Source organism: Dermacentor andersoni, chromosome 1 (genome assembly GCF_023375885.2).
Source record: "Dermacentor andersoni chromosome 1, qqDerAnde1_hic_scaffold, whole genome shotgun sequence".
NCBI lineage: Eukaryota > Metazoa > Arthropoda > Arachnida > Ixodida > Ixodidae > Dermacentor > Dermacentor andersoni.
The window spans coordinates 50,598,671-50,613,182 of record NC_092814.1 but is presented as its reverse complement, the minus strand read 5'-3'; the positions used below and the strand labels follow the sequence as shown (position 1 = coordinate 50,613,182).

The 14,512-nt window shown below is 43.1% G+C and overlaps 1 protein-coding gene across 1 annotated transcript in view; it reads right to left on the bottom strand.

Moving 5' to 3' along the window:
- The window catches only part of Rrp5 (Ribosomal RNA Processing 5), a 118,800-nt gene that overhangs the window by 85,045 nt on the left and 19,243 nt on the right, over window positions 1–14,512 (bottom strand). The window contains exons 7-13 of the mRNA XM_050194252.2: window positions 13,270–13,643; window positions 10,353–10,409; window positions 10,193–10,253; window positions 5,185–5,505; window positions 1,753–1,884; window positions 1,111–1,155; window positions 999–1,043 (exon numbers count right to left, since the gene is read on the bottom strand). Coding sequence (XP_050050209.2) covers window positions 999–1,043; window positions 1,111–1,155; window positions 1,753–1,884; window positions 5,185–5,505; window positions 10,193–10,253; window positions 10,353–10,409; window positions 13,270–13,643 — 1,035 coding nt within the window. The remainder of the gene's footprint in view (window positions 1–998; window positions 1,044–1,110; window positions 1,156–1,752; window positions 1,885–5,184; window positions 5,506–10,192; window positions 10,254–10,352; window positions 10,410–13,269; window positions 13,644–14,512) is intronic.

Here is a 14,512-nt window from a genome sequence, read left to right as displayed (position 1 = left end):
GCCACATTAGAGCACCTCACCATAACAATAAAAAGTCAGGAATGCATGAAACATGCTAAAATGAACACATTCATTTTATGCCATGGTGCAAGGCAAACCCCCGCGAAATATGAATAAACTCTGTATAGTAGGCACTAGACTTAGAAATGCTACTTACGCACAGCCTACATGCAAGAATAATAAAGTAGCAGTATTCAGGGACTCATATGTGTATTTCAAAATTGTGGAGGCCACACTCATGTAGAAATTGAAGTAATGGTTTTGAGAACTTTTCAATGAGCCAACATATACAACTCTGATGAGTTTATAGGTTGGCAGCTTTTAGAATTCTCTCTTGAGTATCCCTTGTTCATGGGCAGATCCACAACAGGTGGTGAATGCTTGCTGTAAATGATAGAGCAACAAACTTAAAACAGCTCACAGGATCTTCAGGTGTTGAACCCCGAGCCAGGTGGCAGAATGTATAAGGGCCACCCCAGCCTGTAGTCTCTATAGAGACACTTCCTCCACACGAGAAAGATAACAGGGAGAGGAACAAGCAGATGAACAGATTAAGCATATGTGTCCTGATGGGATCTGATTTGGGGGCTGAAAGTATAGAAGGGGGGTCTGAAGGAAGAGGATCAGATGGGATCTCTGATGTGGAAGGTGAGTGTGCATTTCTGTTGGCAAGGTCATTATACCAGTTCTGACCATGTTCCTGAGCCCAGCATAACATTGATGATAGGGTTACATGCCCCACAATCACACCTCAGCTACAAGAAACACTGTAGTAGAGGGCTACAGATCAGTAATTATGTTAAACTGGTTCTTCAGTGTACAACAAAATTCAAGTAGTACGCATACGTATTTTGAGTTAGAGTAACATAGGCACGTAGGTCACTATTACAACAAAGAATAAAACCTGCCACATCCCGCTCAGTGGCAGGACAAAATAGCCACTGAACCATGATGATGGGCGTGAGACAGACACAGAATGATCCTGACGAGCTACTTACAGTTCCCACCTCCATGGCACCAGGCTTCAAGGAGTTTGTTATTGCCTGAAAAAAAAATGAAACCATGCTCGAGTTATGTCCACAACAAGTGCTTTTGACATTAAGCATTTACCTCGGCAGGCATGTTTTCTTCTTCTTGTTCCCCTTTTGGTGCCAGCTGAAGAATTAATTTAATAATATCAGTATACAAATTCACAAAAGCATTCACATGTCACAAGAAATGTAACATTTCACTTACCATTCACACAATATATGCAAAACACAAAAGCTCATTCTAGCTTCAAAAGATAGCCATGAACAAGCATTTACCTTAAACGCTCAAGGAACACTTTGTACTATACGCATGCAGCAGTAATAACTTCGGTTTTTACCACCTCAAAAATTCATTTTCCAAACATAATGCTTTTACCAAATGTCAAAAGTAACATTACATTCTTTCCCAAACATTGATGAATGAAGTGATGAAACATTGAACGATGAAAGCTCCAAGTTCATATGCACATGCTCCATTGTCCACAGCTTGAAATACAGCAGTAAACAAGATAATTTTCCTTTCCAAGGTGAGCATTAGCAATGAGTTAATACAACAGAAATACATACTGCATATAGCCACCAGAAATTTGCAAATAATAAAACATCCCTGATGAATTGAGTTCCCACTACTACCAGATACATTACTAAAATAAAAAAAAGAAAACAAACCCAAATGTTAGTTAAATGAACATGAAAAATCAGCCAAGCAGTACAAACTTACCTTTAGTGACAATGTCAAACGTTCTTCTGAAGGTTGGCAGTCAACTACACGACAAGTAACAACCTTGCCTTCAGTGTAATTTGCATTTATGCTGTGGCCAGGACGGGGTATTTCTCGAGAAGGCACCCAGCCCTGTAGAATTAAGTACTCATTTAACACAACTTCAAACGAATACAACAAAAGGTGACTAAATAAATATGAAGGAATACTAAATCTTTCTTTGTAAGAAGAGCTTAGCAAAATGCATCAATGGCAAGTGTAACAGAAACGACTTCAAAAATTATACAAGACAAAAGTAAGAGCAGAAGGAAACCAAGAAACTATAGCATCTAGAGCACTGTCATCAGGTTAACTCATTACAGTGTGGTTCATCTGCAATCAGGTAATCAACTACTTTTCCAGTTCTTCAAAAAGGCTTTAGCTTTGTCAATAGCGCCACTATCAGAAGCTGCAACACCCTAGCCACATTTAATAGGCATACAAAAATACATGAGTGCAGTGTATTCATGGCTGAGTTCACCTCACATGCAACGGAGTAAGCAACTCAGAACATCACGATTTCAATGCTGATGTATAAGTACTGATATAGTACATTTACTCTGTTTGACCTTTGCAAGCCAGACTATAGTGGATTTAATAAAGAACAGCCAGCATGTAACTGACTTTCTGCATCCAATTCACCGCTGACAGAGCCTTGCACCGCACAGACGATGCCCTCATCCATGTATGACTACAGGATGTTGGCTTCATCGTCCACATATCAGCAATATCATCCTAACTGATGACAACAGCACTAGACTGCTTCAACAATGAGCTGTTATAAATACACAGGTGAATCTTCATTGCTTCTGAGCTCCACAGTTACACTCTCAAGCTCCACGTAAGAATCCATCCTCGCCAAAACATTTTTTTTATGCATTGTGCAGTAACCTCCACCCAAGCCACCTTTATCATTTAACTTGCTGTGAACAACAACGCCCGTAACGGGATGTAAATGGCCATTTCGCGCAGTGGAGAAGTGATTTTGTGTTCACACCCAGGCATACACTGCTGAGGAACACACTAAACAGAGGGCATGCAAGGAGAGTGGTGCCTTCTTGGGAGACTGACAGGTACAGTAGAACCTCACTGATACATTCCCATTACATATGTTTTCTTGGCGCGAACGTTCACAATTAAGGAACACATAAAATGACCTGATAGAGTTATGCTCATTTTTTAATGGTTCATACGTTCCCAGAAAACACGATTTTTCGGTAAGAACATTCAGTACGTCGCCAAACTGCGATCGTATGATACATCCGCTAGATCGCATGTAAACAAGAAAATGCGCGAGGCTCGGGCGATCGATAACAGTATATTGCTGCCCGCCACGGCAGCTTCACTACAACACTTGCCCGCCCGTCTCACGTGAAAACTACGGCACGCACCCAGTTTCTCATTTCAGTACCAGCAAATCTCCAGGCTCATCGTATGCGGCATTCACAGCTATCACCGCCAATCATATTGTGATAAGTATCTTCGCCTATCCGTTTCACAACACGTGGTGCCGTCGGAAGCATAGCGCACGCTTTTAATAGGTGATAACCGAAACGCGCCGCCATTCCCTGCTGCAGACTGCAATCATACACGTTTTCTGGCCACTAGACCCCATGCGAACAAGAAAAGGCGCGAGGTGTGCACGATCGAGAACAGCATATAGATGCCTGTCTCACGTGAAAACGACGGCGCGCACAGTTTCTTATTCCGGTACCAGCAAATATCCGCCCCTTTCACAGCTATCGTTGCCAAACCTACTGCAATGAGCATCTTCACCTATGTTTTACACTGCGTTTTACAGGGGTACTGCCATGTTATTTTCGACTATTCGTTTCTTGCGGTAAATGAAAGTCCTAGACATCTGCACCCTACAAAATATAGTGACCAACCTAAGAGCACCGTTAATGATTTCATATACAGTAGAACATCGTTGATACGTTCCCGTTACGTACGTTTTCCCGGCGCCAACGGTCGCAATTGAGAACACAAGAAATGACCCAACATGAAAACGACAGCGCGCAGTTTCTTATTCCAGTACCAGCAAATCTTCGCCCGTGTCGTCGCAAACCGCATTCACAGCCATCGCCGCCAAACCTATTGCAATAAGCATCTTCACCTATCTGTCTTACAGCGCGTGGTGCATGGTGCCATTGGTAGCACACTGCACGCTTTTAGCAGGCGGTGATAATCCAAACGCGCTGCCATTCCCTGCTGCAGGCGGCGCAATGTGGGTATCACATTCCGCTTCGGCGGCATCCGGTGTCGCCCACCAGCTAGATTTCATTTCGGCTTTCCGTTGCCCTCTTAAAACACCACACAATAGGAAAACAGAATGCGCCTTGGGCCGCCGGAGCCCCACCAGCACGACGCGCGTCGGCGTCTCGTGCCGCAACGATCCTCGCCACACTTAACAATACATAGATGACAGCAATAGTTGAGTCTGACAAATTTTTTCAGTTATTTCGGATTGTACATTTTCACGGTTAGTACTTTTTTTGCAATTTTTTCCAGAACGTATGAACTAAGTTCTACTGTACTTCCGTGGTCACTCTAAAGGAGTTCGGAGCCACTACATGTTCATCTATCCAAGACATGCTGCAACAGACGGCATGAAAATCATGACTGTCATGCTACAAATTCCAAGCATTCATTATAACTGAGATTGTTATAAGTACACTCAACTTCACTCCTAACCTCTTGCTAGAAGCATTGTACCTAGCAGGAGTTTGATTAATCGATTCATAATGTGCTGTGAAAGGCACTCCTGTTCCTTTTACCACTTTACTGTATTTTTCCAGTGTGGATGTGGAGCAGCAATGCATTTTATTGCAGACTTACGGTATTTCCTGAAACTGGTTTAATGCATAGCTCCTAGCAAAGGGTTATGATTGAAGTACTGGCCAACTTAAACTCTGGAATTACAACATGCCCCACAGAGTCTTTAATTGTGCACTTAATTGATTTTGTTAGTAATCAGCGGGTTACTGCACCAATTGTGATGCCTGCCACTGCTATGTCGCTTGGACAGTAAAAAATTATTGTCTCAAATCTTACATTTCTAGTGATCTCAGACAGTCGTGACAGAAGCATGCAGTATACATCTGCTACACAACTCGATATGCAGCCATGTAAAGCACACAACACTTTATCATCATCACTTATCAGCTGCAGAAGTTCACAGAGTTACCGATTACCAGCTTGATCAATGCTTCCCATTAGTTTGATTCCTATTAATAGGGCTACAGCTTAGCAAACATTTCACAACACATTGCTTTTGTTCTTTGGGAGCTGTGTTAGCTGCATGTATCGTACATTGAAATCAACGTGGCAGCACAATAAGCTTCTAAACATTACTGTTAATAAATTTTTGAACATGTATAAAGGTGCACTCACTTTAATATTGTTATAGAAAGCCACCAAGAGCCCTTGTGGTGTGGTACGGACAACAATTCCCTCTGTAAGTTTCCCAGGAGTGGCATCATCATAGGTGGTTATAATTGGGCGCTTTGAAGTGACCAGCGCACGCCGGCAGGTCAGAAGCAGCCTGGGTGGGTCAAAGCTACGGTCAACGTTGAGCAGACGACACCGCACTTTAGAGCCAAGAGCGGGCTGTTCTTCTTCGGGACCACTCGCATGCAGTGCTTGAATAAAGCCTGCAATCCACGGGCTCAAACTGACCAGTATACCAGAACGCTGCATTTGCCGCACTGTACACTGCAGAAGACATCAACAGATCAGAGTCACTAAATGCTCTTCCACTTCAAAGCCGGGCAAGCTGAAAAACAAGCCTGGAAAGTAACTAATGCAATATTGGAATTAACTCTTTGAGGGTCACCACTGTACATATAAGGCAGCAGAAACAAACCACAAATGGTCACAGCCATACATTTACGATGGCAACAGAACGTTTAAAAAAACATGCCATCCACCAAAATTGATTTCTCGGTTGCTCTATGGTAACTGCCACTGCGGTATTTTGGGAGTACAGTATTCCCACTTCAGCCAGTTTACTGCCCCATACTGAATTCCATGCTTGCGCACTTTATAATCTGCCTTATGCTGGAAAAAAAATTGGAAAAAATGCGTTTCCACCTTGTTCCTTATCACTCAAACCATTACCATGAGATGTTTGCCTGTATGGCTTTCCCGTAGGCATGTGATTACTTTGTTTACAGTGGGCATTTTCGAACCAGCGATACTGCCGTGCGTGCGTTCTTCATTCCAAGACGTGCGATAACTGATATAATTTCGTCAAGCGATCTGACAACTGATTACCGCTCCATTTTTCTGACGGGTGTACACCACTGCAATAGCTTGAGGGCGCTCACATGGCACATTTCACTTTAGCTAGGGCTGTGCGCATCCCTGGGGCTATATTCTTTAACGATACACTTCATTTTACATTCTTGTGGCCTTTTGTCATTGGTTTGACCATGGCTTGAAGGCCGTTGCACTGCTATGTTTGCTGGGATGGCACCCTCGGCACAAAACATTTATCGAGTAGAAAAAGAAATGCAATGTTTCAATATACAGGTTCTAGTCGTATCTTAAACATAAACATAAGTTGTGTGAACTTTATTACATTTGTAAAAAATTTACTATGCAAGTTAATCTAAGTATTCAACAACAAACAATGTATCAAACTGTACTCAACCACAAATTGTCCCTTTATTGTCGCCTAAAAAATCATTTGCCCGTTTTTTTCTTGAAATATTTCACTCTGAAGAAATTAACTCTGAACTATTAAAAATGTGACCTTAGGGGGACAGATTTATGAAAACATTTGACCCTTAAAGGGTTACTAATAGGGGTTCTCAAACCCCGATACAATGAAGTTGTACTTGCAGTGAAAAACTTCGTTAAATTTTGAATTTCGTTAAGTCAGTTATAAAGTTTCAACAGTAAAAATAATTTTACAAATTCCAAGAACATTCCTCGTAGATAATGTCTTGCCAGCACTTATAAACAAAGCATAAGACGGCCGGGCCATAATAGCGCGGTTAGAAGTGCCAACGAGTTCGGTGCAGATTGCAGCGAGAGAAACCCATCGACGTGGCTTGCAGCATCCGAGATTTGCAGGTGTTGCGTCGCGCGTTGCAGTAAACCTTGGACATCATTAAAGGGCCCCTCACCAGGTCTGGCCATTTTAAGCTGACAAGCACAGAGCATACATTGAGCGATAACGATTGTGTCCGCGAAGTATTACATTGCTACGCGCCACGGAAAGATCTGAAATTTCAAACCGAACGCCATTTTTCCTTCTCGCAGCCACTGCGCTCCAAGCCCGAGGATCACATACTCGAGTCCCTGCGTCTACGTACTCGAGTCCGCAGTGTGACGTCGCTCGTGGTGACACATGACTTTGAGAATTATTGAAGACAACATCTGTTATCTCTACGATCTGTTGCTTGAATTGACAAATTAAAGTTTAGAGAAATAATAAAAGACAGAAACGGAATGCCTGCGTGTTTTTTGTTTTACTTCGCACTGAAGCAAGAGAGATGTCCACTTCATCTGCTTGTTCACACGGTCGTGCGGTCACGTGCGTAGGTACTGAAACTATGCCCTTTTCTACCGTGCTCCAGCGCGTGATCATGCTCTGCAATCTGCTTGTTCTGCCTCAGTATTCGTGTAGCAGTGAATTATACCACTAGTCATGTTTCCTTGTGCGCAGTGCGCAAAATCGTGCGCCGCGCAAACGAGATAAGAGCTTGCACGCGACGTGGTCAACGGAAATGCGTAGCACCGTAAAAAAAAAAAAAAAAAAAAAAAAAACGAGGAGAAAAAAAATGAAGGCGGAGCCTGTGATGTATGCGTCACGCGATCTGCAAGGTCTAGTATGGGAGAACGTAGGAAAGCAATTCGCTTGCGAAGGCTAGACGGAACAAGTGGAGAGAGCGTCTTGCTTGGCAGTGGAGCCCGCCTACTGAAATCATGGGTTCGAGGCACTGAAAAATTTCTATCTCGACTGTTAACGAGCTGATTTGAAAACTTTTGCAGCATAAGACTCCCTAGAGGACACGTAACAACTTCCAGCGTATAACCAAAATTTGCCATGGGGCCTGGTGAGGGGCCCTTCAAAAAAGGCCAGTACACAGGCAGGAGGAAGTCCTTCAAAGCACGTCTTCTGCCTCATCTCGCAGAGGAAGACTGGCTCTGACAGAGAAGTGTTTCTAAATGTGCAGAGAAATGTAAGGATGAGCTTACATAGCTCCTTTCCTCCACCACCTCTCTTTGTTTCCTGAGCATCCTCCTTACTTGGTAAAACACTGAAATTTCTTTATAATGTGTTGTAGCAATGCTAATGTTGTCACCTGGTTTCCCATAAGAATAAGAAAATGTGTCCCGCAGAATAAATTTATTATTATTATGGTTATTTGTTTTGAACACATATACAGGGAAAGGAAAAGCAACGAGCAGTCTGGCAACTGCCACCGGAAGGGGCCCAACGCCTGCCTACTCTTCTGAAGGGAGGTGACAGCAACACAGAAATGGAAGATAGCTGAATAAATGTATCACAAAGCAAACATACCCACAAAACAAACAAAGTTTTGTACTGTAACTTCTTCAGCTGTAGTTTTTTGTATGTGCTAGCTAATAGTACACACAACCTCTCTCAGGTACAACATTGATTTGAAAGCACGCTAGTGCAGGCATGAGCAGTAAGCATGCAGTAGTAAACAAGGTGAAGCTGAAAGTGAATACAGTAGAACCTTGTTAATACAATCCCATTTTGTATGATTTTCCACTACCAAGATTCGCGATTGAGAACACAAAAAATTACCCACTATGGTAGTGCTTCTTTTTACCGATTAAAACGTTCCAGGATAACACAACCTGTCGACGCTAACATTCAGTACGTCACTAAAATGTGACTGTATGATTCGTTTTCAGGTTGCTAGAGCCTATATGAACAAGAAAAGGAACGAGGCAAGTGCGATTGGGAGCAGTAGGCACCCAGCACAGCAGCTTAGCTGCAGTACTCACACGCCTATGTGATGTGAAAATGCTGGCGTGCACAGTTTCCTCTTTCGATACAAGCAAATTTTTATTATTTTGTTCAATTCTCAGGTTTTACTTGCCAAAACCATGATTTGATTATGAGGCACGCACGCTGTAGTTAGGGGCTCCAAATAAATTTTTGACCACCTGGAATTCTTTAACGTGCACCCAATGCATGGCACACGAGCATTTTTGAATTTCACCTCCATCAAAATGCAGCTGCCTTGACCGGGATAATATTCTGTGCCCTTGGGCTTAGTAGTGCAACGCCACAGCCACTATGCCCCCACAGCAGTTTACAAGCAAATTTCTTTGCGAGTCGTTGCACATCCCGTTCACAGATACAGCCACCGCCAACCCTATTGGGGTAAGCATCTTAAAACACAATGCAATAAGAAAATGACAAAGCGCATCTCGGGCTGCTCAAGCCCCAGAAGCTCAATGCACGTCAGTGTCTCGCGCCACAATGATTCTCGCCGAGTAGGCGCGTCAAAACTTCTCACAAGAATGCCCTGCCCAAAGAAGCTGCTGACCCAGGCTGAATTCGAGGAGTGACAACGTAAGCTCACTCAAGCCACAAGAATGGCAATGCGTGTCTCGAGCCACTTGGCCCCCACCAGCTAGGCATGCATTAGCGTTTTGCGCTACAATTCACGCAACACTTCGCATTACACAGATGTCAACTACAGTTGAGTCTACTGAATTTATTAGTGACTTGAGATTGTACGTTTTCCCAGTTAGTATGTTTCTCCTCACATTTTTTTTTTCTTTGACGTATGAATTAGGTTTTACTGCATGTGCTTCTCTTAGGTCAGCACAGTAGTAGCCACCATAGTACAACTTGTTTATAAGTGTTTGCTGACAAGGTGCTGTCCACCAGAAATGTTCTGGGAATCCTTGAAATTATTTTTACTGCTGAAACTTTAAAACCTCGACATAACGAAATTCACAGTTTAACAAAGTTCTTCGCTGCAAGTACAATTTTGTTGTATCAAGGTTTGACTGTAGCAGTACTAAAGCCATTCCAATTTTCTATATTTTGTCACAGTAATTTCTTTTCCACACAACACTGGCACCAAGAAATATCTTGAAAGTGCTAATGACCATCAGAAGCCTCATTTTTCTTTTCCCAAAAAAATAGAAGCCTTACCCAAAGCAAACACAGAAAAAAATGCAACTCTGCTGAGCTGCACTGTCATTCTACTAGCCCTGTCATGTCCCACCATGTTTTGCTACTCCTCACTGCATCACCTTGATTGGCCCCTTCTCAAATTACCAAATATTCTCAAAACCTCCATCATAAATTGTAATTTATGAAGCTCGTTAACAAATTATCCTTGTTTTCCTTGTCAGCAAAAACTCTGCGATAGCATTGATGCCATTTAATAACTTCTCTTACTTCAAACTTCGCTCCTGGAACCAAAGCATCGGCAGTCACATACTTTTCTGACAGCATGGACCTGCAAAACAACAGGAGAAGCAGAAAGGTGAAATGTGATGTTAAGGAGCAGCTTCTACGCTGGTAGCACAAAAAATAGTAAATGCAGCAACCAACTCACTTCTTCAAGGACACAACCACAACTCTATCCATGTAGCTGAGAGCCATGACACGGCAGCTGCAAAAGAAAAGATAAAAACCTGTCAATGAAACGTACATTTTTCTAATGCCTTCTACAGTCCATATTTACTCACAGGTGAAGAAGTTAAAGTTAATTAAATTCTGCAGTTTCACATGTCAAATAGAAAAAGCAGGTTTACCAAGCTAATTTTTAAAGAGACATTACATAGTATGTACTCTGTGCTTAAAAGGCCACTAAAAGCAAGTACGTGTATTATGTAAACGTGGACTGAAACCATGCAGCACATGTTTCATGCCAAGAAAAAACTTAGTTTAAGAGAAAATTGCGTCTGAAGATTCCGCATTCCTCTAGAGCAATTCAAATCGCCCACCCACGAGCAAGGAGTTATGACATTGCATACGCCATTACCACCCTTGTCGTCAGTGAATAAAATGGCACCTAGAGCCAACACTACAGCTTTCCTTTTCTTGCGTAAAATGCAAAAGGACGCCTAGAAACGAAATGAAGACACAACTGACAGCATCTCAAGACATCACACGGACAAGGCATTTTCTACTGCTTGCAGAAATTTTGCTTGTTGCCCAGAGATCGGTGTGGTGGCCTACCCATTGCCACATGACTGCACGACAACCAGTGCAGCCACCTAGATACAAATTCACTCTTGCTACTTGCTCTCCTCCGTGACAAGAAATAATTAGTAAAATCAGCCTTTGCTTCATCTTGTCTCAAACTTAGTAAGCGAGACTGCGTTTGCATTGTAGTCTTGGAGGCCATAGAATATGAAAGTGTTTTGATCCCTAGCTGTCAGATGGTGCCACATCATTTACTGCTGGCAGCATGGAGTGAATTTTTACTGGCGATGATGGCACATTTCTGCTAGACACAGTAACCTACGGTTAAAACGGTAAAGCTCAAGCTCCTTCAAAGAGGCGGCGGCACGCTTCCTTTCCCATTAATTCCTTAGTGCGTCGGTCCTTTCGGTTCTCATCCTCCTTCTGCCACCCTTTCACCCCATGGATCATTTGAAGCATCCTCTTGTTCAGTTGTACAGTCAACGTCCCATTTTTCGGACTCGATAGGGGCCACAAAAACATCCGAAAAATCTGGCTGTCCGAAAAAAAAAAAAAATGAATGCATGTCTTTAACTGCCTAAAATTGCCCCAAGCACGTCCGAAAAAACTCTTAAAGCCTGTCAGTACACTTATTAGGCATATCGGTGCTCGCACTTTGACATGAGACGGGGGTGCACACGTGTATAATTAAGGAATACATACTGTGTCCCATGACAATTGCCCCTTCCCATGCTTGTTATGCTTCACCGCCTAGCACTACTGTACTGAGGCGAAACCAACTTTCGGTGACTGGCATTACGCAACGTGCTGTGCTCTGCGAGCTTCGAAGCCAATCACGAGGATTACAAAGGCAGAGTCGGGTGCCATTGCTGACAACGGCAAATTCTTTCAATGAAAAACACGGCACCGCACGGCAAGAAGCTTAATAGGGAACGTAGGAGCAGCTAGGCTTAACGTTGCCACGGTAGTGGCTACGGCTGCCAGCGGATCTGCGTACAAGAGTGCCGGTTCGAGGCGGCGAGATAATAGAAATGGCGGCGGTGGTGGGCTTTGCTTAATGCCATTTCAGACCTGCAGTCAAGGCAATATACATTGACTATATGGAGTACGTGGTGGTGTCGCAATGTCGTGCGAATTATCGGGCATGTCCGAAAAATCGGGCGTCTGGCAAATCGGTTGTTAACTACTCTGGCAATACATTGTGCCGATGACACGGCGTCAATGACGATTCTTTGCGATTCCTCTGTTACTAGAGCCAGCATTAACATGACTTTCGTTCCCTTTTCACTAAAGTTACAGGTAATTTTCCCGGATAGAAGCACAAATTCCCTGAGAATTCCCGGTTTTCCCAGTCGGTAGACACTCTGGTTTCTTTGACAGCTGTAACATGCTTCAGCTGACGATCCAACAGCTTCAAGAGACAACGATCAAATGGCGTGCAATCAGTCATCAAGCGTGCATCGCCCGAATGCCTCGTCGCACCCTACTGGGATTTGACCTCGCAACCACTACTTCGTATAGTAATTGCTGTTGCACACCGGAGCCATTTTCACGAAACTTTGTAGACTATGAATAATTAGAAATACTATATAAATAAAATTATTGCGTGCATGTTATTTGTACGCACACCATCTTCCTAAACAATATGACCCAAAACATTTCCTCAGAGCTCGGATGCTCCTCCATAAGAGTGCGTTGCATTGGCATCACCAAGACGGCAAGACGGCTTTCGGTTTTGTTTACATTGTGTCATGGCCCGAGCAGCTCCAGTTCGTGTGTGTGTGTGTTTTTTTTATGCTATCAATGTGAATGGTTTGTCAAGGCATGAAAAAGCAGTTTTAGGAGTTTCGATGAGCTAAAGTTTAAATACTTTTGCTCACGTCTGCTCTGTAAAATTTTGTTGAAGTGAAAATGTGTCCGCGAAGTAGTTCGTTTTAGGGGGAATTTCGATGCATTGTGTTCTATAGAACATTGACGGGGAATTAAAAAATCTTCGTTGAGGTGAAAATTTTGGTTATGTGGACTTCATTGTGTTGGGATTCGATTGTAGTACGCTTTTAATGGGACTACCACACACGCTGTGACACAGATAGATAAGATGCCTAAACATTTCCATTTGTTAGAACTCTTGGGTTATTTTAACAAATTTTATAGTCCTGCTAAGGTGCAATCAACATAATTCAACTGTAACGTCAAACTACTATGAAGCTAATGTGCCCCTTGGTGAGCACTGGGTTCACACTGCTCCAAAACAACATTCAGAATGGATAGCTGAAGAAAGGGTTCTGCAATCCTCAGGAGAAGAATCAAAAGAAGCCACTCACGTGAGGCATTCACCAGCAGTAACAAAGTCACGAGCATCTTCAACATCTTGATCAGCTACCAGAGGTCGTGGGCAGAGGGCACGGACACCACCGGGCTCAAGGCGCAGGTGCACGGCACCAGCTTCAATGGCCACCACTTTTGCTGCACTCTCCAAGAGGGCACCAGGGCGAATTGCTCCAAACATGTTTCGGCTCAGGGGTTTCTGAAGACTCAGGTAGGGTCGTTGAACAAGTGGCTGCACATACAGCAATGTGCCCACCAGTGTCTGCCCAACTACAATGTCCTCTGGGGTATCCCAAGGTCCCGGCAAGTGGCTGCGATGCACACATGCTTCCATACCATTCCAGCCTACCACCAGCCCTTCATTCTGTGCCTGCGAAAACCAAGAGCAAGAGTATGTCAATTCTTTATACATGTACTGGTGTCCCAACAGGGGTGTCAACTAATCACTGCACTTCATTGCCATTGTGAAGGTTTGTGTGCAGTGACAGCCACTATAACATGTTTCCACGGCATAAAACAATTATCATAACAGCTACTGAATGATTATCTAGCATCAGATAAGCTCAAGGAGGCCTTGACAAGCTCAAAGGTGATAGTTTTCATTGGCAATTCTGACTGCCATTATGATGCAAGTACTAGCACAGTCGATTTCAGATATAGTGAAATCAAGGGGGATCCCAAAATAGTTCCAGATAACAAGAATTCGAAATACAAAATATGCCAATTTGAAGCTTATCCGAAAACTGCACACATATTGCACACTTTCCCATGATCACGAAAACCAAGAACTTGTAGTTCACATGTTCAATGCACAAAAGCTTGCTTTATTTTTGATACACAAATGGTGCAAATCACTTGTGCTGAGGTATGGTCTTTTATATACTGATGGCAATTTTAACTTTAAAAGTCTGCAAATGTGCCTTGCATGCAGCAAAGCGCTTGTGCATTTTTATTCTGATCACAGTAGAAATGGACGAAGCTTAAAACCACCCTGTACGGGTAGCACTGTGTCGCCATCAGTACACCTGTACCACAAATCACTTCCGAATATGATCCTCATTTCTATAGCAATATATGGACTGTCATACGTCGGAAACGAGCCAACCAGGACGACACCGTTGAATTCAAAACTGGCTTTTAGCTTGCAGAACATCAGAGTTACCCACTGGTGGCACAATGGTCATTCCTCAAAGACTAGTACGAAGTGCAGATATGATGTGCACTGTTTTTGTTAAATCC